The sequence below is a fragment of the Lycorma delicatula genome, chromosome 9 (genome assembly GCF_047948215.1).
Source record: "Lycorma delicatula isolate Av1 chromosome 9, ASM4794821v1, whole genome shotgun sequence".
Taxonomy (NCBI): Eukaryota; Metazoa; Arthropoda; class Insecta; order Hemiptera; family Fulgoridae; genus Lycorma; species Lycorma delicatula.
The window spans coordinates 11,136,932-11,163,917 of NC_134463.1; the positions used below are offsets into that span (position 1 = coordinate 11,136,932).

General features: G+C 29.3%; 2 protein-coding genes across 5 annotated transcripts in view; both read left to right on the forward strand.

The window, feature by feature from the left end:
* Positions 1–1,476, forward strand: part of LOC142329734 (nucleolar protein 6-like) — a 110,021-nt gene extending 108,545 nt beyond the window's left edge. The window contains exon 7 of one of the 2 annotated variants that reach the window (XM_075374470.1): positions 1,126–1,476. Coding sequence is in view for 1 of the 2 variants with exons in the window: in XM_075374469.1 (XP_075230584.1) it covers positions 1,126–1,170 (45 nt within the window). In the remaining variant the exon portion in view is untranslated. The remainder of the gene's footprint in view (positions 1–1,125) is intronic. The other variant, XM_075374469.1, reaches the window with a different exon arrangement.
* A 13,477-nt stretch (positions 1,477–14,953) lies between these two features.
* LOC142329733 (cadherin-related family member 1-like) overlaps positions 14,954–26,986 on the forward strand; it is a 56,108-nt gene continuing 44,075 nt past the window's right edge. For all 3 annotated transcript variants that reach the window (XM_075374466.1, XM_075374468.1, XM_075374467.1), the window contains exons 1-4: positions 14,954–15,191; positions 20,206–20,336; positions 23,145–23,419; positions 25,772–25,885. In XM_075374466.1, coding sequence (XP_075230581.1) covers positions 20,231–20,336; positions 23,145–23,419; positions 25,772–25,885 — 495 coding nt within the window. In that variant the 5' untranslated portion in view covers positions 14,954–15,191; positions 20,206–20,230. The remainder of the gene's footprint in view (positions 15,192–20,205; positions 20,337–23,144; positions 23,420–25,771; positions 25,886–26,986) is intronic.

Below are 26,986 nucleotides of genomic sequence, written 5' to 3' on the forward strand. Positions count from 1 at the left end.
TGGTTTATTTGAGAGCAATGTTTAAGACAGTGTTATGTAAACATCCGTAAAATAAACAATAGAAGTGATGATTCTTGGAATCATTGTGTAACAGTATTTACAGTAGTTACAGTACTACTACTCTTCCTGGAAGTACAGTAACTGTACATACATATTAATGCTGTATGTATGTATTAAAAATAAATTTGGTAATCATATAGTACGCCTTACAGTACATGTATACTACAAAATTGCGCTAACGTGAATTCACGTAGTCGAGGCTTTACTGTGTATACAATCTATTTATGTAATGATAGTGAAAATCTGTTACTACATATTTTGAACATTTGTATTTGTTAATGTGTATTTTTACCAGGGATGTAATATTACAGTGTATTGTATTTTATTTTATTATTTATACCTTAATATAATAATCGGTGTAATTATTGAAGTGCAGTACAGTATTAGGTGATTTTAACACATACTCATATTACTTTATTAAATATTATTTTTGGATCAACTGTGATTTTTTATGATTTTGGATTATCTGCAATCCTCTTCTGGTTATTAACGTGGATAATTGGAATTTGAATTTATATACATCTTTATATAGAAATAACCTCAGTGTTTCGGTGATATTTCTATTGTATAAATATTCCAATACCACTGTAACTTAAACCAGTCTTATACTTTTTTTAGACAATTATTTCTTTGGAATTTAAACCCAAAAAAGATTTACTTATAGTTACACTTAATATATAGAATTAATTGTTGACAAAAAACTGAGGTAACTATATCTCAGTTGCCTTCAGGTAACATTATAACTGAACTAATGTTGCCAGTTTTATTATGAAAAAGAATTGAGTTTTTAAGTGATGTATTATATCACATAATTGAGTTTTAAGTGTTTTACTTAGGTAAAAAATCTTCTAAAGCCTGTTTCTACTTGATCTTTTTTTGTGCATAACCTAGTTTGTATAAATGGAGTCCATTGGTAAATATGAGCACTTTGCAGCATATTCTTTACTTCTCCTTTTGAACAGGACATTGTAATTATGGTAATTATTGGGTAGGATCTTATATAAAGCTCATAATGTTAAGAACCTTATTAAAACTGCTTTTATAATGAATCTTTGTTATTTTTAGATCCTGTACAGTTGCAGCTGCAGAAAGAACAACCACAACAATTAAAACAGAACAATGTAATATTAAAAGAACATAAAACAGTTATACGTACTAAACCAATTGGTGTTACGAATCCTAACAGACATGTATTACGTGTTACTCCAATTACATCATCTAATCCTAGGTCCATACTGATACCTGTTAATATGAAAAGTGTCAGTAATTCTGGTGTGCGTACAATTAAAATAATATGCCACTAACAGATCTTTACCTGTTAGTACTATTAAAGCTACTAAACAAATACCAAGAATTATTTCATCTACTACGGGTAATTCTGAAAAGAAAATACAGTCTCCAGTTGCAGGAGATGATCCTGAAGATGACGCCTCTTCAATGTATCCTTGGTTATATCTTACTGGTAGGCATCTTTTTTGTATAAATATATATGATTTATAATTAATTGCTGAAATTATTTAAACATTTTTATCTGTCGTACAACATTTTTAACTTTCTTTGCATTATAATTAATAAAATGCCTTTAATAACAAAAATATTCCTTCTGTATCATTTCACTTAATATTGATATTTATATCTTTATTGATACTTTTTCATTTCTACCTTCTTTTATGAATTTCCACTTCTGACTTCTCTTCTTTATCTTTCCTTATTACTTAAAAAATTATTTAACACCATTTATTTTATTCCATAGCAGTTACCCAAACCAACATTTATGTTCTTAATTAACTTAACACATTACCCTTATTTAAACTTATATAAAATCAGTAAAAATTACTCATATTGGAATGTCTGGTAAAGAAAAAAGCTACAAAATATCTAAAATGAAGCATTTTCTGGTTTTATGATATTGTCACTTGTTCACAGTTTGACAAAAATATTGAGAGATAAAAATTTTGAGAGTTATTAAATATTTCTTAAAAATAACAATTGATTACTTTTAAATATCGATATAATAATAATATCAATAATTTACAAAATAGTAATTAATATTAAATCCAAATTAATTTAATCATATTTAAATTATAGATAGCAAAAAACAGTTATGATATACTATACACTTCACAGTACCTAATAGAAACTAATACAAAATTGACAATAAGAAGCAATTGAAAAATCAATAATTCACCTTATGGAAGTATTATTCACTTCTTATATTTACAGAAAGAACACTTACACTTTATGACAGATTTCATTGTCACTCCTGTTCACAAAGAACTCACCAAACAGCTTCTCATTTATTACAGTATACTCACTCTGCATGCCTTCGCACACTTGGTAGCATATATTGCAAACCATACTTGTGTATATTGCTTATGTACTGAATTATGTATTATACACTGAACTTTTCACTCTGCTGGACTTCAACAGTATATATATCTATGGGCCTAGTGCCTGAACTGCAGTACAGTACTCTACCTGTCCTTTTGTTTGGCCAACTGTAATAATTTGCAATTGTTTACACCTTCTACGCTTTTCTGTTAATCCTTTTCTAGAAGGAATCCTTTTTTGTTGATTCTTCTAGATTTTCTTTCTTCATTTTCTTTTCAGGAAGCTTCTCTACATATTACAATATTATAATACCCTTCCTTGTAGTAGTGTATTTATATTTTCTGAAATTCTTTTTTACAAATCCTAGTCTAAGTTTTTTAATTAACTATGATGAGCGCTATATTAATTAAATATAATAATGTACACTTTTATAATTATACTGTTAATTCAATTTTTTTAAATTAAACATTAGGACTCTTACAATCTTTAAAATCAAGTTGATAGATATTTTAAAGAGCCTGAACATGCAGCGGAACATTCTTTCTTACTTGAAATTTGGTGAACTGTATTCAGGTGTTAAAAATGACTGTTTAAACATTAAAATTACATTCTATATTAAAAAGACATTTGTTTCATACTATTGTGTTGAAGAAATGCAAACATAAGTGCTTGTGTTTTCTGTTCTTAAAACATTTATAGGCCTGCTACTAATTTATTTATGAATAAATAGAACAAATGTGTTTTGCCATTAATAAAATTAACATTCGTAATGAAATTACATTGGCTATATTATTTATTATTTGCTATGATCAGTATTTATTAATATTGTATTTCAGCCCTAGTGCATTAACACATTCATTGCTAAGAATTTTTCAGTATTTATGCATCCCCATTTACTGAAATTTTGTTCATGTTCTTGTAACCCTGTTATATACATATATATATTAATTTACTGTGAAAAATATTGTGAACAATAAACTACTGCATCTGGCCAGATGTTTTGGTGTTGAAAATATATAGTTATGCGAGGTGTGGCATTTAAATAACGAGACTAATGCTGCTACAGAAGATCTGCGCACGTGCCAAATTTGTATGACCAACAGCTGTGTAGCATGAAGCCTTCTCTTTCGATTGTTGCCACTCCAGTTTCTTAGACATATTACTCTGGCTGTGGCCTTCGTTCGAATAACATCTGTTTTATTTGTTTTGCTGAAAAAATGATTAGTGTTTTATTAGAGTAAAGAATTGTCTTGAAATTTCATATGAAACTTGGAAAAGCCACTACTGAAACTAATATTTTATTAAAAAAAACTATATGGCAATGAGTGTTTATCATGTGCACTGGTTTTTGACTGGTTTAAGCGTTTCCAAGATGGCCAAGATATTAAAAGATGATCTTCACCTGGGTTGCTCTTCCATGTCAAAAACAAATAAAAATATTGAAAAAATTGGTAATCTGATCCGATCTGACCATCTGTTAACAATTCTTGTCATTATTCAAGGTCCTTGCTTAACTCCAAGAAAAAAACGACCCGAATTGTGGAAAAATAAGTCATGGGTTCTTCATCAGGATAATGCACCGGCTCGCACTGCATTGTCTGTCAAGACGTTTCTAGTGAAGTATATCAGTATAACATCCCAGTGTTAGACCGTCTGCCTTATTTACCTGATCTGCACCATGTGACTTTTATCTGTTCCCAAAAGTCAAATCCACATTAAAAGGAACAAGATTTCTGACCGTTGAAGCTGTGAAAGAAAAAGCGGCACGCATTATGAAATAGCTCACAGAAGAAGACTTCCTGCACTCTTTCGAACAATGGAAAATTTGCATGGAGCGTTGTCAGAATAGAGGAAGGGGTATATATTGAAGGGGATAATAACAAAATATGAATAAATTTAAAATAAAATATTTTACAGCATTAGTGTCGTTATTTTATAGCCATAACTCGTACATGTCTGTAACAATTAACTATTGTTACTCATATTACTAGATCAGTATTCTTTGTATCTTTGTGAGCAGCTGATTAACAAAAGTTTTAGATTTCTGGTATGTTGTATAAATAACCTACAGTCATGGCTATTGAAAACTACAAAAATAGGACTCATCGACATTGAGTCTGTATCGCATGGTACACTACTTCCAAGGGAGTTGTGTGCAGAGACCTTCTAAACTGCATAGAAGAAGAGATTATTGAGGAGCTTCAGGAACATGGAGTTGTTGCATGTCAGCATTTGAACACACAGAGAAGTTGTACCTTCCACATCGCATGTTTGTGATGTCAAAAGAAGATAATCATACCCGTTTCTCTACAATACTCCAGGAAGGTAAAGAAGTTACCGAACCTCAATGAATTGCAGATGCTTTTGCTGATCATTTTTAGGCTGTAAGTAGTTCCAGTGATCATGTTGAAGATTTTACCCACATGAGATCTGAGCAAGAAATAAAACTAAATCTTAACATGTAACCAAAACTGGTGACACATCATGTAGTTAAGATGAGGTTCATATGCATTTATTAGGGTTTTAAGCTTCACAAAAAGAAATCATCCTACCTGTTTATAATAATATTTGGAGTGCAGGGACATATCCTAGATGCTGGTAATACCACTGTCAAAGGAAGGAAAGAATCCACTTTACACAGAATTACAAATCAGTTCCCCTAACTTTGTTGCATCAGAAAGATATTTGAAAGAATGATTTCTTTACATCTTGCTTGGTATCGAGAAAAAAATTTTCTATCTCATTGGTCAGGATACCTGAAATTTTACTCTACCATAGATTAAGTGAGCCATCTAGGAAGGGAAATTCAGAATGCTTTTATAAAATTTCATCACATGGTAGGTGTATATGTTGATCTTGAAAAGGTTCGACAGGACATGGAGATATGGCATACTAAAACAGTTGTATGATTGAAGTCTTCAAAACAATCTCCCTAGTATAATTTCAACTATCTACTTGGAGAGAAAAATAAAGGTAAAAATTGGTGACACATTATCTGTCTGGGATCTTGAAAATGAAATTCCCCAAGGATCTCCCAGAGAAGTTCTATTTACTGTCGCCATAAACAAAATTTTAAACATGATACCCCCTCATATAGGCTTTGTCTATGTAGACATAAAAATCCTAAATTGTCTAAGTAAATTATCTGACAAGTTTTAAACACCACAGTATAGTACATTTCAAACTAGAGTGGGCTATTGATACACTAACACATGTGCTATAGATGTACTTTAAACACACTGTGTGAGAGTGGTATGATTGTATGTAGGGTGATATTCCTTTTGCAAATTTAAAACATTAACATAATTTTTATATTAACCCATTAACCACTAGACATAAACATATACAATTTATTTTTCAAAATAAACCTTTTTTCTTCACTCAGCAGTGCTTTGTAGTATTTTTATTTTTTCATTTTTTATTAATGATAATACAAGGAAAGACCTAAAATCAATTTGACTGATTTTACTATTATTTGCAAGTCTGTCTATTTTCCGTGAATTCAATATAATAGAATCATTTGTAAACAATGGCCATCCACCACATTTTGCATGCACTCAATTCTATAATTGACAATGCCATTGTCATGGGATGAATGCCATTCATACTTTTAATTTATTCTGCTATCATTAATGGCTAAGCAATAATGGTGTCTTTTCTTTCTTTTTGGTATATCTTTTCGTATTTGATAATGGAAAAATGCCTTTGTGATTACTGACAACTGTTATCACTGCATTAAAATTCCATCTATCAACTGTAAAATTTGTTTTTTCTTTTCATTAAATGTACATCTATTCATTTTCTGCAATTTTTTAACCCTTTGAAGACTACTAAACTCTTTCGTCAAGTTCAGTTTTATGCTAAAAAGACCAACTGCGGTTTTTCATCAATCTCATTTTATCCGAGAAAGATGATTTGGTAAAATTTTGTCAGTGTCAAAATGATGTTTATGCTAATCACATGCTTTGTTGTCATGACAATCTGCATATGATAGAGATAGCCTTTGTTATTATTAAAAGCCGCACATGATATCGCAATTAATATTAGGATGGTAAACAAAAATAGTAATTATTTTGAACTTAATGACCGTTTTTATTTTTAAAGAACATTTAATAGTGTTCATTGTTAAATACGTATATTGTATAATATTGTTTTGAGTTACTGTGAAATCATAGTTCGTTAGGAGTGAAAACGAATGCTACTTTATTTTATTTATTTAATTTTTTTACAATACTGTATTTATTGGTGTGTTGCATAATACATAGATGAGTTGAGAACATTGTGTGTTAATCATTGTTTTTAGTTGCTTATGATGTTCAGATCGTTACATAATACTTAATCCATCTTGATTTTTTGTTTTCTTTTTTACGGTAATATTTATTAGCGAGTTTTTATAATACATAAAGTGAGCTATCTATTTCGAATAATGAGTGAAATTTTCATTGGGAACTTAGGAATTTTCAATCTGATGTAGTGATTTATGTAATGACAGTTCTAACAAAAATTAATTTTATAAATTTGACTAATATTTATCAATTTCTTGCCAAAAATCATGAAATTTTCAGGTTTAACATAAAACAGGACAAAAATTCTAAAAATCATAATTCCCATAGTAAAATTTTGAGTTAAGCGATTTCAAAGTCATTCTTTTTTGTTTTTTTTTTAATTTCTATTTTATGGTTCTTTAATCTTAAGAAAAATTTTTGAATAAGATATGGCCACAAAAAAACATTTCTAGATGAGTACATTGGTTTTCTTACAATTTAAAAAACTTTTAAAATATATTGGTAATAAAAAAAAATTATAAATTTTTTAGCACTAGCTTACAAATTGTCGTCATAAGCATTGTATAGTTTTTTTACTTTTAATAATATAAGCATGTGATTTTTTTTAACTCTCTCCAAAAAAAAAAAAAGTCTGGTCCTCAAAGGTTAATGAGCAATTAGGAAGTTTTTTTTCTGATAGTGTCATTTGCAAAACATCCTTTTTCGTTTAGTAAATTAAACTGATTGTTTGAAGAAAAGAAATAGTTAAAAAAGTTCTATGCTCATTAGGATTTCATACAGCATTTAACAATCTAATACCATTTGTGTTCCTAGACTATATTGATTTTTCTTTGTTTGCATTTCCGTAAGAAATAAATTGATACAAATACCCATGCCGTCAAAGACCCAAATATCAGAACTTAAAACTAAATCTAATTTGTTTTCCTTTGATAAACATTTTTGCTGAATGCCTATCAAAATATGGGGCCATTTCTTCATCAATAGATAACCCAATATAACCATTTATATTACCAAACACCAAACAGCAGGAAATATACTGGTAATTTGAAACATTTTACATATTAAAAATATAAACATTGTTGCTTATAATTTTACATATAAATTATAAATATAATCTAACCAAACTTAACCTTTGCTCACTAACCTTGACTAATTAACAGTAATGTTTTGATTACTGAAATAATAAATAATAGCAATAATTACTCAAAACATTAATTATTAAGTACTCAAAACATTACTCTTAATTATTCAAGGTTAATATCAATATTTCCTGTTATTTTGAGTTATTTCCAGGTGAAAAACTAGCAAACTTTTGAGAGGGAGAAATGAAAAAGTACCTAGAAATTAAAAAACATGTATGAAAATGTTCGTTTACTCAACATTAGTAATGGGTTAAATATAACATAGCCAACCAAAACCTTACATGAATAAAAATAAATAAATAGAATAATAAAAATCACTTCCTGATGAAAAGGCATTAACTTTCTTCACTAAAATTAAAATTTTGTACAAAAGACTGACCATTAAATCCCAGATATTATTATTATAAAAATTTAAACTCTGAATTCTGTTGTAGTAACAGAAGCATTCATAACTTTCCTAACCGTCCACAGTTAAAAGAACAAGGAATATCTGAGAATGCTGATTTGCAGAAACCTAAACTGTAGAGGATCCAAATTACCTTAGAACTGCAGATGTAGTAGTAAACATTGTAATAGGTTTTATTCACTAATAACAAATAAACATGGATTATTCCAGATTTCAGCTGTTTGAAACCTTTTCTCCATCATTATTTTATTTAGCCTGAATTGTACTATAATGTTTTCATTTAAGTATTTATGTGAGTAATTCTTGTGTTTCAGTATATGTTTCAATAATTCCAATAATTAACTTTTAGAAGATTTAATATCAAACTTGAGAGAATCATGTTTATTTTATTATTTTTTTAAGTACTAATCTGACATGTTTGTATTAAAAAATTGTCAGATATTTGAAACTGTAGAAGTGTTTTAATTTTGTACATTACATGATTTTTCTTTCTCTTGTTAATTAATTGTAAATGTTATTAATATTTGATGCTTAACAATAATTTTGGTTTTTATAGCTGAAGAGAAAAGATTAATGGATAAAGAAGGCGTTTCTCTTCCATCTCATTATCCATTAACAAAACAAGAAGAAAGGGAATTAAAGAGGATTCGTCGAAAGATAAGAAATAAGATCTCAGCTCAGGACTCAAGAAAGAGGAAGAAGGAATATGTGGATGGCTTAGAGGACAGGTATGTATTGTATTATGTTGCTTTTTTCTTATTAATATATTTATATATATATATATAATGCACAGTTAATACTGCTGCTCATTGACAACTATCTGGCTCATTCACATGTTGAAAATCTTTCATGTATAAAGTTAGTGTTATTACCACCGAAAACAACAGCAGTCTTATAGCTCGTGGATCAAAGTGTGATAAAGTCTGTAAAAAAAATACTGCAAAAAATACCTAATTTTACAAATGATACAAGATTTAGATCGACAAAAAGAAACGCAAATAACTATTCTGGATGCTATAATTATGTTAGAAAGATCATGGAATGAGGTTTCTCCACTGACTGTAAAAAATTGCTTTTGACATGCAGGAATTTTACCATAGGTTGGCGAAGTTATTGACATTGCATGCGAAGAAGAATCTTTAGCGGAATGGGGCAATAGCCTGCAAAATCAATCATTGTCAAATGCATTGTTTGAAGATTATCAAGAGGTTGACAAAGATTTAGAAATGCATGAAACTGTAAAAGATGATGATGATGATGTAGTGGCTTCACTACTAGCAGAAATAGACGGGGACATGGGTAATGACAACGAAGGTAATGATAGCAACAACAATAAAGACATCAACCCACCAAATCTTCCAGAAGTTTTAGCAGCAATGAAAACTGTTTGCCGGTTTCTCAGTTTTACAGAAATTGCTAATGAAACAAAGTGTGTTTGTTTTAATTTAGAAAAGAACCTTCAAAAACTGTATTACAACTCAAAATGTTCGAAACAAAGTAAAATAATCAACTTTTTGCAGAAAAAGTAATTTTTACAATTTTTCTCTATCTTCTTTACTCTACTGTATTTGTATTTATTTTGCATATATTTTTTTTTTAATGTTTTATTACAGAAATAAATTATTATTATTATTTTTAGTGATTATTATTTTACTGTATTACAATACCTGTGTACATGTCATATTAAAGTAGTACCACTAAGCTACCTAAACATCAGTTGACCTAAAATCGTTAGCTCTATGGAAGTCACTATAAATGATATTTACTGTATATGTATATACACAGTATATATTTTATTGCATAAAGAGGAAGGGTTTTTTTTTGTTCAGGATAAACAAAAAAACTACCTGATCAATTGCTAGCAAATTTTTACCTTGTTTCTTGTCATAACTGAGAAGATTTATAGATATATTTCATCTTAAAAAAAACATTAAAAATAACAATAAAAAAACACATAAAAAAGATAATGCCTCACTGCCTTTATACGTAGTATATTGGCTCTGCACTAGGTGGTGGACTTGTTGCGCTAAATTCAGTCTACTTAATCACAAGAGCATAAACTACCAATAATTGTTGATTATTGAATATCAGACAATTTTAATTAATTTCTTTGATATATGTGTGGGTATCAAAGATAGCCACACAATAAACTAAATAATCTGTAAATTAATTGAGAACGTACTGTTTCTAGCGGGAGAGAGTGTAAAGTATAGCTTTGCTTTTAGCATGGAGGGAGCTGTGTGCAGCTGTCCAGTGCACCACCATTGGTCTGCTCTGCATCAATAGCAGCTAAAATAAAAATTGTGAGCACATACGTATGAAAAAACTATAAAACCCACGCACCATAATTTTTTATAGAGAATGACTTTGGTGGTAATTTTTCAATGATGAATGTTTGATTATTGAAATTTATTTATTTATCTACATATTTTGGCATTATTTGTTTAGTTTTTTAAAATCATGCCGAAATGGAAGATGTAATGGAAGATTGGTAGAAAATCTACAGATGCCAGGCGAATGTCTACATCGCATTTACATGAGACTGAATGAGTATGAGGATTTATTTTATGATGCTGTGCAATAGAGGAAAACCACTTTAAAGTTCAGACGTACTTTTGAATGTGATCCTCATTTGGATTATATTGCAAAGATTTACAAATTGGTGCAATGATTAAAATATGCGATCACTGTTTTGCCAAAAAAAAAAAACAGAAAGATGAAGCAACAGGCATATGTTGTTCTGGTGGGAAAGTTTCACTTCCTACACTTAATGAGCTACCAGAACCAATCGACAGTTTAGTTTTAGTATTTCATCCTTTTTCAGAACATTTTCTCGATAATGTTGGAAAATATACTTTATTTCAGATAACTTGGTGCTAAAATTGTAGAAGAGAATTTTATGCCTACATTTAAAATTCAAGGTCAAGTTTACCATCGCATAGGAAGTTTATTGCCAGCACCTGATATTGGCCACCAATTTTTACAAATTTACTCTATAAAATTTCTCAATAAAACTTCTCTTCGTACAAATATTGTTCCAAACCAAGGAACTAATACCAGCACTCCAGCAAGTTTTGCTGGATTATAATAATTTGATCAGAGAGTTTAAATGCAATATTGACAACACACCTTTGGGTAATGTGGAAAATTTTTAATTTATAATTCATGCTGATCATGTACTTGTTAATCAGCATAGGGATCGCTATAATGCTCCAACTACTAATGAAGTTGCTGTTTGCTGGCCGATGAAGATAAAGGACCTAGAGATATCTTAAATTGTCATTAAGGTCAAATGCAACGTGTGTCGGAGCTTCATTGCTGTTATAATCCTTTACAATATTCCCTTATGTTTTTGAAGGGTGAAGATGGTTATTATCTAACTTTTGTTAATAATAATTAACAAAATAAAAGTTTCCTGTATGCAATTTTATACTTATGGTTCAAGATAACATTTATAATTTTTTACATTATTACTGAAACGTATTTAATCAATATTGTGTTAACATAATGGCCAAAATATCGCTGAAATATTAGCTTTTGTTCATAATAACCCAAAAAAAAAATTTCATATTGATGATTACATTCATCTTTGAGATACTGTGCAAGAAGACACCATTAATGCTAACAACATGGGTCAAAGTGTCATATACTTCCTCATCTTTCACTGCTTCACCACGGTATATGCATGAAAAATCTCAAGATGCTATGACATACTTGTGTTAATATGGGTATCTAGATTTATTTATAACTTTTACGTACAATCCTTAATGGCCAGAAATAAAAAACGACCTATTCATTGGTCTAAAATCTAGACACATTATATTCAGAGTTTTCCATTTGAAAATGAAAAACGTCCTAGACCTTATTAACAAAAAAGAAAATTTGGTTCAGTCAGCTGCTATGCACTAAGTGTCAAATGGCAAAAACGAGGCTTACCTCATTATCACATATTGGTATGTTAGTAACTAAAATATGATCTGACAAAATTGATCTTGTATATCTGCTGAACTTCCTGATAAAACTGTTCACCCATTATTATATGACATTGTAAACATCAGAGTAGAGTTTTGTCCCTTGAGTTAGATTATTGGATTAAAAACTTAAAACTTGCAAACCACTAATCTGTTTAAAAGCTCTTTGTCAGACTGTACAAGCTCATTTAAATATAAAATCTTTTCATTGAAACAATATTACTCCGAGACAGTATAGGAATCTACACCAGCAGGGATGTTATTTATTTAACTACTATATATTCAACTACTTCTGTCAGACAATTTTTATAAATAAAACATCAAATATCATTACCTTGTATTTCTACAGACATTATTTTAACAAATTAATACTCCCTATAAATATTGTAGAAAATGTACACTGACGGTTGCCTTACTTTATGCTATGAAAAATCTGGGGCGGGTTTTATTGGGGATGTGTTCTGTTTTCTGAGTAGATTCTTGTATTTTTTTGCTGAAATTCTGATCACTGAGCTCTTCTATGTCTTTGGTTGGGTAAAAGACTTTACACTTTCTGATTCTAGATCCTCTGAATGTTTTTGATACATTTTGACTATTTTTACAGATGCTGAGAAATATTTCAAGCAATATTGAAGTTAAAAAATAAAGAAATTATCTTTCAGTGGATCCACAGCCATTGGAGTATTTTTGGCTATCAAATACTAGATGGAAGTCATTAGAGTTGTATCAGAAATTGGTCCATTGTTACAATTCTAGTAGTCTTAGTAACTATGATTCTACTGATGAATAAAAAACATCCTATATAGCTAGTGATGACCATGAGTGGTCATCAAACTTGTGATATTCAATTTTTCCTTACTGACATATCTGTTTGTTCAGAAAATACTTTTGCAACAAGAGAAAAAAACAGGACTTCTGTTAATACTCATGCTGTTTTCACCTCTCTTGATCATCTAATTGAATGAAATGTGACCAGTGATTTTACTTTTAATGATTCACCATATATTCCTAGATTGCTGTTTTGTAATTGTATTTAATAACATACAAAGAAAATATTGACTCCTGATGATTCCTTCTCAAATAATTAACTGGCTGCTTGCTGTGTTGATGTACAGGAGATGTTGGGTTATTGACGTGTTTTGATGTTGGATGCCCATATAAAGAAGTAAGTCATGAATGATGCTGCCATAAGTTATGACATAAGTAAGCCATGTCATAACTGCCAATAGGAAGTTGTAACAGATGTATGACAATAAAACAAGTGTGGACACATTTTCATGAAGTCTTTTATTTATTCTCTAGACTTATTTGTGAGAACCTGATACTCATTTTGAAGATTAGTATTCATTCATCAACTATTGTAACTTAACAATTAGCATTTTAATAAAATCTTTACATTTTAGAAGATTATAAATTTTCTTTTATTAGACATAACCAAGATGAGTTTATTAATTGACATTTTCCTTTTATATGGATTGTTTTAGAAAAAATACATGGAACAATATGAATTTTATCCTATTTTTAAAAATGACTCTTACTGCTGAGAAACATTTTAATAAAAACTTTTCTTGTTGATAATTTTGTGAAAATGGTCTACAAGTGCTGAAAGTTTATAATTGCCTAATAACAATTCATATCAAAAGTTTATGAGGTGTGGTTATTAAATAGCAAGACTAATCCTGTAAAGTACTTTATCTTATATCTATACATATTTGATTATTATCTCCTTCAATATACACCCTTCCTTTATTCCTACAATGCTCCATGCAAATTTTCTTTTTTTTTTAAACAGTGCTTGAAGTCTTCTTCTGTGAGCTCTTTCATGGCACTTGCTACTTTTTCTTTCGCAGCTTCAGTGGTTTGAAATTTGTTCCTTTTAATGTAGATTTGACCTTGAGGAACAGATAAAAGTCACATGGCCAGATCAGGCGAATAAGGTGGATGGTCTAACACTGGGCTGTTATACTTGGCTAGAAACGTCTTGACAGACAATGCAGTGTGAACCGGTGCATTGTCCTGTTGAAGAATCCATGACTTGTTCTTCCACATTTGGGTCGGGTTTTTCTTATTGTTTCACGGAGTTGAGCAAGGACCTCAAGGTAGTACTGTTGATTAATAGTTTGACCTTCAGGAACCCAGGTTCCTGAATATCCCATGAATATTGAAAAAAAACAAGACCCGGGCGAACATAATCTTCAATGTCCTCAGCCATCTTGGAAATGCTTAAACCACTCAAAAATCCATGCACGTGATAAACATTAATTGTTATATACTTTATTTAATAAAAGATAAGTTTCAGTAGCGGTTTTTCCAAGTTTCATATGAAATTTCACGACAATTCTTTGCTCTGATAAAACACTTATTTTTTCGGCAAAACAAAAAGCAGATGTTATTCAAGTGAAGGCCATAGCCAGACTAATGTCTTCAGAAACTGGAGTCGTAACAATCGAAAGAGAAGGCTTCATGCTACACACTGTCGGTTATACGAATTTGGCACATGCGCAGTTCTGCAGTAGCATTAGTCTCATTATTTAATAGCCACATCTTGAATAATTAATTTTTCATATTGCTAAAAAATTGGAATATTCTGAATTAAAATTACTGTCAGGCTTTGCGTTGCTATAAAATGCATACTCTTAAGTGGTCGTTATCATCAATAACTTCTTTATTTTCATTATCAGTACTTGTATGATGTGATGTAGTTTTTAGATTGTGTAATATGATTCTATTTTAATATAGGGTGAGATGCAGCAAGTAGCAAGTAGTGGTGTTAAAATTAATATTCTGGATTCAAATGATAATTCACCAATATTTAATGAAACCAGTTATTCATTTACAATACCAGAAGATTTACAACCTGGTTCTTTAATCGCTAATGTATCTGCTACCGATAAAGATAGTGGTGAATTTGGTAAAATTACTTATAGTCTTCGTGGTTTTGGTATGGACAAATTTGGAACAAATCTGAAACATGGAAATTTATATCTGCTTGGAAGTAAGTTGTACTATGTTGAAATTTTTATGGTTAAAAAAATAAAAATTACAGTTCATTGTTTCTTATATGCAGTTATGTAATTAATTTAGTTAAATTTTAATTTTTCAAAACTCAACTCGGTCACCAAACACAGTAAAAAAAACTTAAAAGAAACTAATATCAATAGTTGACTTTTGCAGGATCCCACATAATCAGTCAGTTTTATTTTTTGTGTATTGCATCCCATAACTTAACAATTTTTGGTAGCCTGGCATATTCACTCACAAAAATGCTGCAGCCAGTTCAAGGAGTAAAAGCAATCTATACATGGCTTATTGGGAAGACATATTGAAAAATGTAATAGTAATAGTTTCCCATTGCCCTTGAATTTATAGTAAATATCAGTTTGCTAAACTGCCAAAACCAAGCAACAACTTCACTACATGGTTTTTCTGTGAAATGAACATCATTACCTTAAACGAAGCAAATTCTGATCTGTGTTACTTTTATCTCAGATGATTTACATATCTGTAAGAGAGACTGGTATAGATACTGTAAAGTAATTAATTAATATACTCCTTCCTGTGGGAAACAATGAATTCTTTACATATGTAATATACGATTTATGAATGTGCAAACTCAGTGTAGCTGACATAAAGATGGTTTGTTGTTAACTGAAATTCATGATAAATTTTCATTTTGTAAACATTGTCCATTTCTAAATTTATAGTCAACAGGAAGAAAAAATTAATGGTTTTATGAGGCATATATTTTTGTTTCCGGTAATTTAAAAAATTATTATACTGTTATTTCTTTAAAACAATTTTCACTAAGCATTCTTTAATAATAAAATTGTTTAACTTTTATTAATTGATTTGCACTTTTTAGTTTGTTTAATAAAATTTTGCTGTTTTATCAACTTTTTAATAAATTTTTTGAAGTTCGCACTTAATGATCTGATTTGTTATTAAAATTAAATATTACGTGTGTTTGTGTTAAAAAAACTTATTACATGTTTGTACACATACATATGTAATAATAATTCATATTCAACAATTAAACATTGTTGAATCTGCCTGCAAAATTAAATTATTAATAATAATAATGTTTTAAATTGAATAATAATGTTTTATTGTAGCTACTTCATTCAATATAGAAGCTCTTTTGTTCATCAGCTGTATGTATTTTTAAAAATACATAAAAAATATATAAATTCTTGTATATTTTAAAAAAGTGATTCACTTTTTTATAGTCTATAAAAGAGTTTTGCTTTTACCCAATTCAAGATAGATCTTTATTAGTAATATCTGCAACAACATTGTTTTTAACCAATAAAAACCAAATGTTTTTAAAATTGTATGTTTATTTTTATTAATATTTTTGTTAAATGTACAGGCTGATTGCACACATAGCAAACTCATGGGAGATGATTCTATAGCCAAAAATAAGAAAAAAAGTTCTTATAAATGTAGGTCAGAAAACAGTTTGTGCGAGTTTTGGTTCACGAAAATTTAACCCTGATTTCTGCTTCATCTCTGAAATTAAACCGTACTAAAATTCTTTAAGTATATATCGAGGGGTAAATTTTGTTCTTCCTTGTGGAGTTAAGAAATTGAATGAAAGTGGTTCCAGATCTCTATCTTGCTTAGGTTTTAAGAAAAATCGGAGTAAAACATGAAAACATTTTGTCGGAAAATACAATTCTTTAGATTTGGAATAAAATAACTTTGTTAATTTACCAATAAACAATTAAAAATCTCTAGATAACTTTGTAGAGAATTTAATTATGAGAAAATAGGTGTAAATAATGCCTATTAAAATTAAACATAGGTTTTAGAAGTTCAACTTTAATTAGAAACAAAATATACAAACTGGATCAGAAAAGTGATATGATTTTAAACAGAATTTACACACAAATACTAAAACTTATCATAATAAATTTGAAACACATCCTTTTAAAACACATTAAAAATTTTTATTTTTTAATAGGTTGTCAGTAACAGCTGATCAGCAGTTAAATTTAGTGTCTAACATTTGAATATTCATTTGAGCAGTGTTTGTACTGTTATTGTTTGGTCAGTCATTCACTGTGGGTGATACCATAAATATTTTTTCATTTGGATAGTTGACAAACATGTTAATAATCAATGGTAAAGTAAATAAAGATTGATTGGCTGCTGTGTTTTTTGTGATTGTGCCCATTTTTTAGTTATAACTTTGTGGTGTGTGTGTGTGTGTGTGCGCGTGCATGCTTGTTTATGCGCCTAGGCTTTTGCTCATGCATAGTAATGAATATAGTGAAGTGAAAATATTGAAGTAATGAAAATTAAAATAAATATGTTGTTTTTCAGTTATACTGAAAAAAGGAAAATACTATGAAATATTTACAAGGTTTTAATCAATTTCATTCTAAGCAGATTTCTCATACCTTTAGTCAGTATGACAATAGGTTTTTATGATTCATGAAATGAAAAATCACAGTATTTGATTTTCTAAGTAATAAACTTGTACAGTGCAATCTGTATTTTCTAAAATCTTAAATTGGTTAGAAATCAGATTACACTGATAACCGATTTCCAACCGATAAGTAAAACTTTTACCATTCAAGAAACACTTACATCAATCGACTTACATTGAATTAACTTACATCAATCACAACAAAGAAAGGATCTGATCAATCAGAATTCACTCAGTTTTAAAAACCATAAATAAATTTTTTACGATCATTAGGCTATAGGTGTAAAATGTATATTGTTTCTTGAAATACAATTTTAACTCATTCCAAGTAGCTAGAATTAGAATGTGCAGGTGGTAACCAACCAACTGGCCTACATACTTCATCCAAATTATTTTTCTCATTTCAAATAAAAGATAATAAAATTGTTTAATAAAATATTTTAAAACGTAATATATTTTCTTTTTGTAACAATTAAAAATGTAATGTGATATTTAAATAATTATAAGTATCATTCATTCAAACTAATAAATGAACTTTTACCTTAAATTAGATTCTTGTTGGATAATTCAATATTCTGTATGTATTATCCAGTAATTTAGGTTTATAAGATGAATAAATTTATTCTACATGAAAAGATGATTGTCCGTGTATCTATCAGCTTTTGTAATTTATCCCATTTATACCTCTTATCATAGAGTAAAAACCAAATACCTTTAACGAAGGCAGAATTTATGATAAGAATGTAGGTTTTACTATTTTAATTCCCATCTCTCTTGTTTTGTTATATAAAGAATATATCTAAAAGAATATAAAATCTTTTCTATGTTTAGTACTGCTTACCTTTCTTAGCTTCATAACTAAGCATAGAAACTATATGTAGCAGAAAAGATAATAGTAACTATTATTTTAACAACAATAACTTTGTATATAAAATATGTATAAAAAATAAAATATACGATTTTTTTTCCCCCGAATAGTTCACCTTGACACGTTAGATCGTTTATTTATTTGTAGTTGTTTCCTTTTTCTGTTTTTCTATCTGCCCAACACCTCTTTGTTGTTTCTGATATCTCTTTCTTTTGTTCTTCAGAAAGTTTAATTCTTTTGTTCTTGTATTTTGGCGCTTCTTGGAACCTTTTATTTTAATCTTTTTATATTCTCTTTAAAATTTCTCTTTCTCTTATAATTTTTTCAGTTTTTTTAGGTCTTTGACTTGTGTGAACCATTTGCCTTTAGTTTTTTTACTTTGGAAGGAATCGAAAATTTGTTTCGTCAATTTACTATTATTCATTCTAAATAAATGGGAGTAAATGCAGTTCAACTTTTCTTATCATATCTGACATTTTTTCAATTGTAGTATAAAGCTTATTTTGCAGAATTAATTTTTACCTGATTACTTAAAAATTTAGGACCTAAAATTTTTCTTATAATTTTCTTTTCTTTTTTTATAAATTTTCTAGTAGAATTTTGTTGCACAGTCTTAGGGTTTCTGCTGCATAGAGTGCTTCTGACTTTATAATGGTTTTATATTGTCAAAATTTTGAGTACCATGATAAAGATTGCTTGTTGTATGTGTTTTTTGTTAGCTGGAAAGATAATTCTAGTTTATTAGTTCTAACTGTTAACACTTTTTTATCTAAAGAATTCCAGCCGATCCATTCTCCACTATTTGAAATTATAAATTTCTCTATTTTTAATTATTTATACTAAGTAAATTTGAGCAGTTTTTATCATTAGTCAAAAATTTTTGTTTTTGCAAATGCAATTTTAGTCCCATTTTATATAAAACACACACACAGAGACGTTATAAGTCAAAAATTAAAATTAGAATACACAGTCATGACTGAGTGTCAACAGTATACTCAAATTGTTGAAAATCAAACAGTAATGACTGTATTCTCATTTTAATTTTTGACCTTTTTTTTTTTTGTCTTCAGTCATTTGACTGGTTTGATGCAGCTCTCCAAGATTCCCTATCTAGTGCTAGTCGTTTCATTTCAGTATACCCTCTACATCCTACATCGCTAACAATTTGTTTTACATATTCCAAACGTGGCCTGCCTACACAATTTTCTACTGTCCTTGCAATATTAAAGCGACTATTCCAGGATGCCTTAGTATGTGGAGTATAAGTCTGTCTCTTCTTTTAACTATATTTTTCCAAATGCTTCTTTCTTCATCTATTTGCCGCAATACCTCTTCATTTGTCACTTTATCCACCAATCTGATTTTTAACATTCTCCTATAGCACCGCATTTCAAAAGCTTCTAATCTTTTCTTCTCAGATACTCCGATTGTCCAAGTTTTACTTCCATATAAAGCGACACTCCAAACATATACTTTCAAAAATCTTTTCCTGACATTTAAATTAATTTTTGACCTATAATATTTTTAATCCCCTAATGATGGTTTGAAAAAAAACCGAAAGATCTTGAAAAAACAGCTTTTTTGCTGGTAAGGTGGTTAAATAAATTTTTTTAAATATTATTTTATATACGTTTATATATATGTGCTTATTATATAATTATAAAAATATCTCTTTCTTTTTATAATTATATCATTTATGTATCTTTTCAGGATAAACCAAACAACTGGTGAAATTATGGTTAATTCAACTTTAGACCATCAAACTGCTGCAGTTATAATACTTACTGTTCAAGCGAGAGATAAAAATGCAGTTGAAAATGTTGATGAACAAATTACCAAAGGTATATTATTCTTTTTGTAAAGAAAGGTTAACCTTTGAAAAGGTTGATCTGAAAAGGTTAAAATAATAATTCAGTAATATTTGTGATAAATCTAAAGAAAAACTGTCTAATATTTGCTTGATAGATAATTGGGCTCTCTTAGACATTCACTCCAAAGCCAAATACATGCAGCTTAAACTTTTTGTTTAAGGTTTGTAATTAAGAAATAGTCAGATGAACCAAGATTGTGATCATAATCACATAGGATCAGATTGCATCATATAAGATGCATTCAAACACACTACATTCTCCAACCAATCCATTCAGTTTCTTTCTAGTTTTGTATCCAGTTCCACTACGTTGGAAAAAAGAAATGTCTTTTTGCTGGTATGTTCACTGGGGTTTTTTTTTAATACAGAAAAAAATAGTTAAAAATTCATTATAATATATCAGGACAATACAGTGGGATAATTGTAAGTTGTATTACAAAACACTTGTGTACATTTCTATTAAAAAAAGTAAAAGATTTAATTGATTTTATAAATGCAAGAGTTAAACATTTTATTTTGTAGTTTTGATTTTTTAAATTTCAACCTAATCAATATTTTAGATTATAATTTAGTCAGTTTTGATTGTAGAATATCATGTTAAAAAAATAATTAAGCGAATTCGCTGATCTTGAAGAGACAAAGAACTTTCAATTTTGGAATCTGTGGACAATCTTGAAATTATGTCTGTGTATACTTGGGAGTAAGTTGCAAATATATTAATGGAGATAAAAAATTGGTTATTAAAAATGTCGTCAGGTTAACCAACTTTTTTTTTATGGAGGTGAGGTGGCAGTTTTTCAAAAGCCTACATTGTTAGATTTAAAAAAAACAACTTTGATTGCCATTAAATAGCATTGAATTTTGGTATAGTAGAATTAAAAATATGTATTCTAAATACTGTTTCATTGCAAATATTTATAATGATTTATTTAAATTTTCATTCTTTGCACAATTTTTCTTTGTTATTTTTCCCTATACTATTTAATTATCACAGCAAGTGAGATTAGTATTCTGTATTAATCATTTTGTCATTCTGAAAGTAGTCCATTTATCTTATTACTTTTTGGTCTTGAATTGTTAGGTCTTGATTCTGAAACTCTATAATTTATCTGCAAATTAATCAGTCTGGTTTAGGATATAAGCATGTTTCATCAACAACGATAAGTTTTTTAAAATTATTTCTAAATTATTCAAAGTTTTATCAAATCAACCTGGAGGTGTGCACTTGTGTTTCATTTCACATCTATATGTTTAACAATTTTAGTACCCATGACTTGAGTGACACCTGATCATCTAATCTTCAGTGAGATCTTACTATATCATCGATCCTGAAATCCCTGTCCTGGAAGTTGGCAAATAACTTTTTAATTATTATGACTGATATTTTTCCTCCAAAATTTGCATATAACATACCAATTGCTAAAGCAGGAACAGGGATTGGTGGAAGCTAGAAAGAAAAGTGTAAAAGAGAAGAATAAGTTCAGTTATATCTTATATACTTTTTGTTGACATTGTTCAATCAAAGATGTGAAATAATGCAAACATTGGAACTACAGTCCTGCAAATTGGAACGGTAAAATAAAAAATAATATTTATTTCAGGTAAAGTAACAAAATTATAATTAGATTTTGCGAAATGGGTCAAGAAGTTTTTAGCACTTCATTGTAATTTAGTTCAGTTGATTATAACATGAATCTACATTATAACTAGTGAACTTTTTTTTGGTTCAGGCGATAATATCTTTTGTCATAAAAGAAACTCTCTGAAAATGTATCAGTAGCATTAAGATCATATTTTTCTGATGTAGAAATAAATTTTAAAACAAAATTACATCTGTAAATAATAAAAATTCACAAAAATGTTAATGTTTATTTTAGTAACATACAGTCTGTTTTTACTTGGTAGGTAGCACCACTGATACATACAGTATATAGACTGTATACATACAGTATATATACATATAGTATATAGACATATACACTGATATGGACAGTATAGCATCCAGATTTTTTTATTTTACTAATGTAATGAAATTAAATTCTTATCATACCTCACTGAATAAATACAACAGTTTAATAAATTTTTATTTTAATTATAATTAATCATATTGGCAATATAACTCTTAAATATTCCTCTTTTTATGGTTTGTGTAGACTTTAACCCTTGAACAAAAATCATAGCTTTATATGTATAGCTTTGTTTAATAAACTATCATAATTTTTTTAAAGTTATGTTAAAACTAATAAGGACTTCAGTCTTTCTTTTTTTTAGAATTTTATGATGTAAATCTTATGAAATTTGTTAAATATGGTCTTCATCCTTTTTTTGAATCTCCAATACTGTTCTCATATTATTCAGTCTCTATTTTTGTTAAGTAGGTAGAGGTATTAAACTATCTGATTTCAATATAACTCTCTCCATTTATGATTTTGTTTATTTAATGAAATCATTATCTATCACTGAATCAATATAATGTAAACAAAATATGAAAAAATAATTAATTGGATTATATAAAGTATTATATTGTATTGATATGTATTATTTGTTAAATATTTATATTTGTTAAATTATGTATTAAATAAATACATATTTAAATTTATAAAAAATTGTGATGTCGTATACAGATGTTTCTTTGGAAAACCATAGAATTTTACCCCAGAAGAAATTCATTATAGTTAGGAAAAAAAACTTATTTACACATAAAAGATAGAGATAAGACAATTTTAATTTCAATTAAACTGTATTACATTTACTACTGCGGTATTGTCTGGTTTTTCAGTTGAAGTAACAGTATATATTCAAGCATATAATGAATTGAATCCAAACTTTACTGTTGGTTCATGGTCACCTAGTGATCCTACAATTCGAGTGTCTGAACCTGAAGAGAAACCGGTTGGTTCTATAGTATTAGTTTTATCAGCTATTGATTCTGTAAATAATTTACCGATATCTACATTTGTACCATCTACTAGATTACCATCAGGTTTTGCAGTGCACACGTCTGGTAACATTGAATTGACTGAAAGATTGGATTTTGAAAATATGGAAAATAAGGTACTAATATATTTGCTCACTACTGTTTATGTTTATTATCTCTCTCTCTCTCTCTCTTAATCAAAAATCAAAATATAAAATCGAAAATTAATGACAGGTAGAAAACATTCTGTATGTATTTTAATTTTTCTAATATGTTTTTAATATAATGTATATTTTAATTATGCCCTGAAGAATCACAAATATCTGTAAAAGTCTCTAACAAAATGAAAAGAGAGAAAGATTTTATATAGACACACACACACATAGTGTACACATATACAGAGTGAGCAGGAATTAATTTCCTATTGAGAATTGTTTAAATATTTAATAAATTTTCATGAAATAAAAATCATTTTGTTCAGTGGTAGAATTGTTATGCACTGCTAAATTTCCACATAAGCACCACCATTGTCCACCAGTTTTTGTAAATGTATGGGGATATTTGCGACATACTTCTGCAGATAATTCAACAGTATGTTTCCAAGAACTTGGTGAATTGGCTCCTCCAATTCAACAAGGGTTTTTGGGTTTTGTTCGATAAACTCCTCCCTCTTTTACCTATCCCCAGAGGAAGAAGTCACAGGGCATTAGGTTAGGACTCCTAACCTAATCATGGCCATTCAAGGGGACCATGATATCCTAACAAGTGTCCTGGAAAATAAGTGTTGAGCCACGCACAGACAGAACTTGCGAAGTTAGCCTGGACCCTATTGTTGTATAATGATTAGGTCATTGTAATTGTCCCATGTGGATACAATATCGTGATCATCTTCAAGCATATCAGGTAATGAGGTATGGATTCACAACTTTCATGGGTGTCATGCTTGGATGATGTTGGCTTTTTTCAACAACCACTCTCAGATCCTCTGTTGCCCAATAATAACTGTGAGCCGGTTAAGAAACCTCCCAACATGAAATATGACTCCATCTGATCACAGGATATTGCAAAATATTGAACCAGTCTTAATACCAAGCAAACATCATCTCCCCATATTCCAACCAATGATTACAGTCTTGCGTGATAATTCCTGGCAGTAATGTGGTTTCAATGGATGAAAATTCAATTCTTTCTTGAAAACAGATCCGGTTGTGTGTCGAGTTAAACCACTTTCATGAGATGCCTGTCTTTGTGATTTCTGAGGACTTCAAGTGAACATCTCCTAAAGCACTTGCCCATTTTCCTCTGTCCTGAATGTTGAGGAGTGTCCCCTAACATCTGGTGCAGAACCTGTATCCATTAGTTTTGAGTGACAATACTTATGTCTTTGCATCTACCAAGGCACCCTTCGCCATTATCTCTGTACTTGAACCACAGACCACCATACTTCGTACCAGGATGCCAGTTGAGCCCACTCCCGCGAGGTTAGATGTTGTGTCATGGTCTGCCACTGATACCTGCAATGATTTTAATAAGATATCATGTAATAAATTCTACTACTGCAAGGAAAGATGCTTTTTGTTTCATGATAATCGGTTAAATATTAAAAAAGTTATAAACAGTTTTCAATAGGGAGTTAATTCGCGCCCAGCTGTTACATAGTGCTACAGGAGGTTCCTACTAAACTTTATGGGTGTATTCCTCTGATTAAAATAGTGTAAAAAGTAAACATAAATATGAGTCCAAACTAATTCATTTTTTACTTATACCCAATAAAAAATATTCTCTTTTTGGTCATAAAAGATAAAAACCGAATTTTTTGCTATGCGGTAATGTTTTGGGATGCTTCCTCAATTGTAGTGCATGTTTCAAGAGCGAGAAGTTGGTAGTTTGAATTAAATATTAATAAGCCACTAAAACATTATTGTACAGCAATTTATTTCAGAAAAATTCTTGATAGTTCCAAGTATTTATATACTGAGATTTGCCAAATCATGCTTTTATGAATCACGTGATGCATGGATGGCAGATGCCAAATATTGATAACTATGTATGAAATCATAAAATTGATATCATTCTACCAGTTGTGTAAGTCTACCTCAAATCATACCTCTAGTAAGATATTTTAACTAACAGAAAATTAAGTTGTTAACTTCCCAATATTTGTTCTATATAAAAGAAATAATAGTAATAATAGATTTTCATATTTTGTTTTTTGTGTATGTAAAATATTCTTTTATATTTGTGTTTGTAAATGTAAATAGTTTTATCCAACCTATTAAATTATTATTTATAACCTGTAATTGTAAGAATGTTAAATTTAATTTTCTATGTTTATTTTATTTATTTAATGTTTGTAGTTAAATGATAAGAACCACATACACAGTATTTCACTATCAAAATTTTTAATAGATTAAAAAATGTAATTATTTTACGATAAAGTTTTTTTACAGTATACGCAGAATATTTTATTAATGTTTATTTCTTACCAGACGTTGAGTTTTCGAGTGCAAGCTTTATCTGATGATCAACAAAGAGTATCTGTAGCTCTAGTATTATTAATAGTTGAAGATATTAATGATCATACTCCACAATTCTTAGAACAGGTAATATTTATTATTAAACCGTAAAATACAAATATTTAATTATAATTTTACAGAAGTTTTATCAGTTTTTTTTTATGCGTTAATGTGTGATAAAAAAGATATTAGCTATCTGAATCTAATTATTACTTACTATGAGGAACGTTCAGTAATTAACGAGACAAACTGATGTAGAAAAAAAAATTTATTCTATGATAATGAAACTTGCACTACTTTTCAACATAGTTTCCAGCAACATTTAGACACTTGTTCCACTGTTCTGTGAACTTTATGATTTCTGCTGTATAGAAGTGTTTCATGTACCACTTGAAAAAAGTTTAATCCATTCATGTGCCCACTCAAAAAGTCTTTTGAGTAGACTAAACAAATAAAAATTGTACGGTGCAAGGTCTGGGCTGTAAGGAGTATGTGGAAACACCTCCCACACCAACTTCTTGAGCATTTTTCCCGTTCTCTGAGCAATGTGGGGTGTGCATTGTCATGAAGAATCACACCTTTTGAGACAAATATTAAAAATAGCCCGGATGTTTTTGCTTTATTGTGGGTCTCACTTTCTATTGGAGCATGTTGGAATAGTACTCACTGTTCATGGTACATTGTTATTCTAAATAGTCACCAAAAATTGGGTCTGTAAGTCCCAGAAGTCAACATCACTTTACCAGCTGATGCGTGAGTTTAAAATTTTTTTTTTGGTGGGCAAATCCGGGTGTTTTTACTTAATTCTTTGCCATTTGAATTTGGGCTGGAAATTATGTAGTCACATTTCATCACAGATTATTATACAAGTACGATCTAGAAAGTATTTATCTTTCACTTCAAACCATTCTTTGAGCTCAAAACAATTGCGAATCCGAATGTCTTTATGGGCTTGTGTCGACTATCTTGGAACCCATCTCAAACACGTTTTGTGATAATTCAGCATGTCATGAATGATTGAATGCACGTTTTCAACATTATTATTACACAAACTAATAATTTGGGAAATTTTGACTCACATCTATCGTCATGAATAAGATCATTTATGTAATTTTGCTGTGCAGTAGTCAAAACTTCAACCAGTCTTCCAAAGTAAGGAAGAACAGTTGCACTTGTTCTGCTCAAATT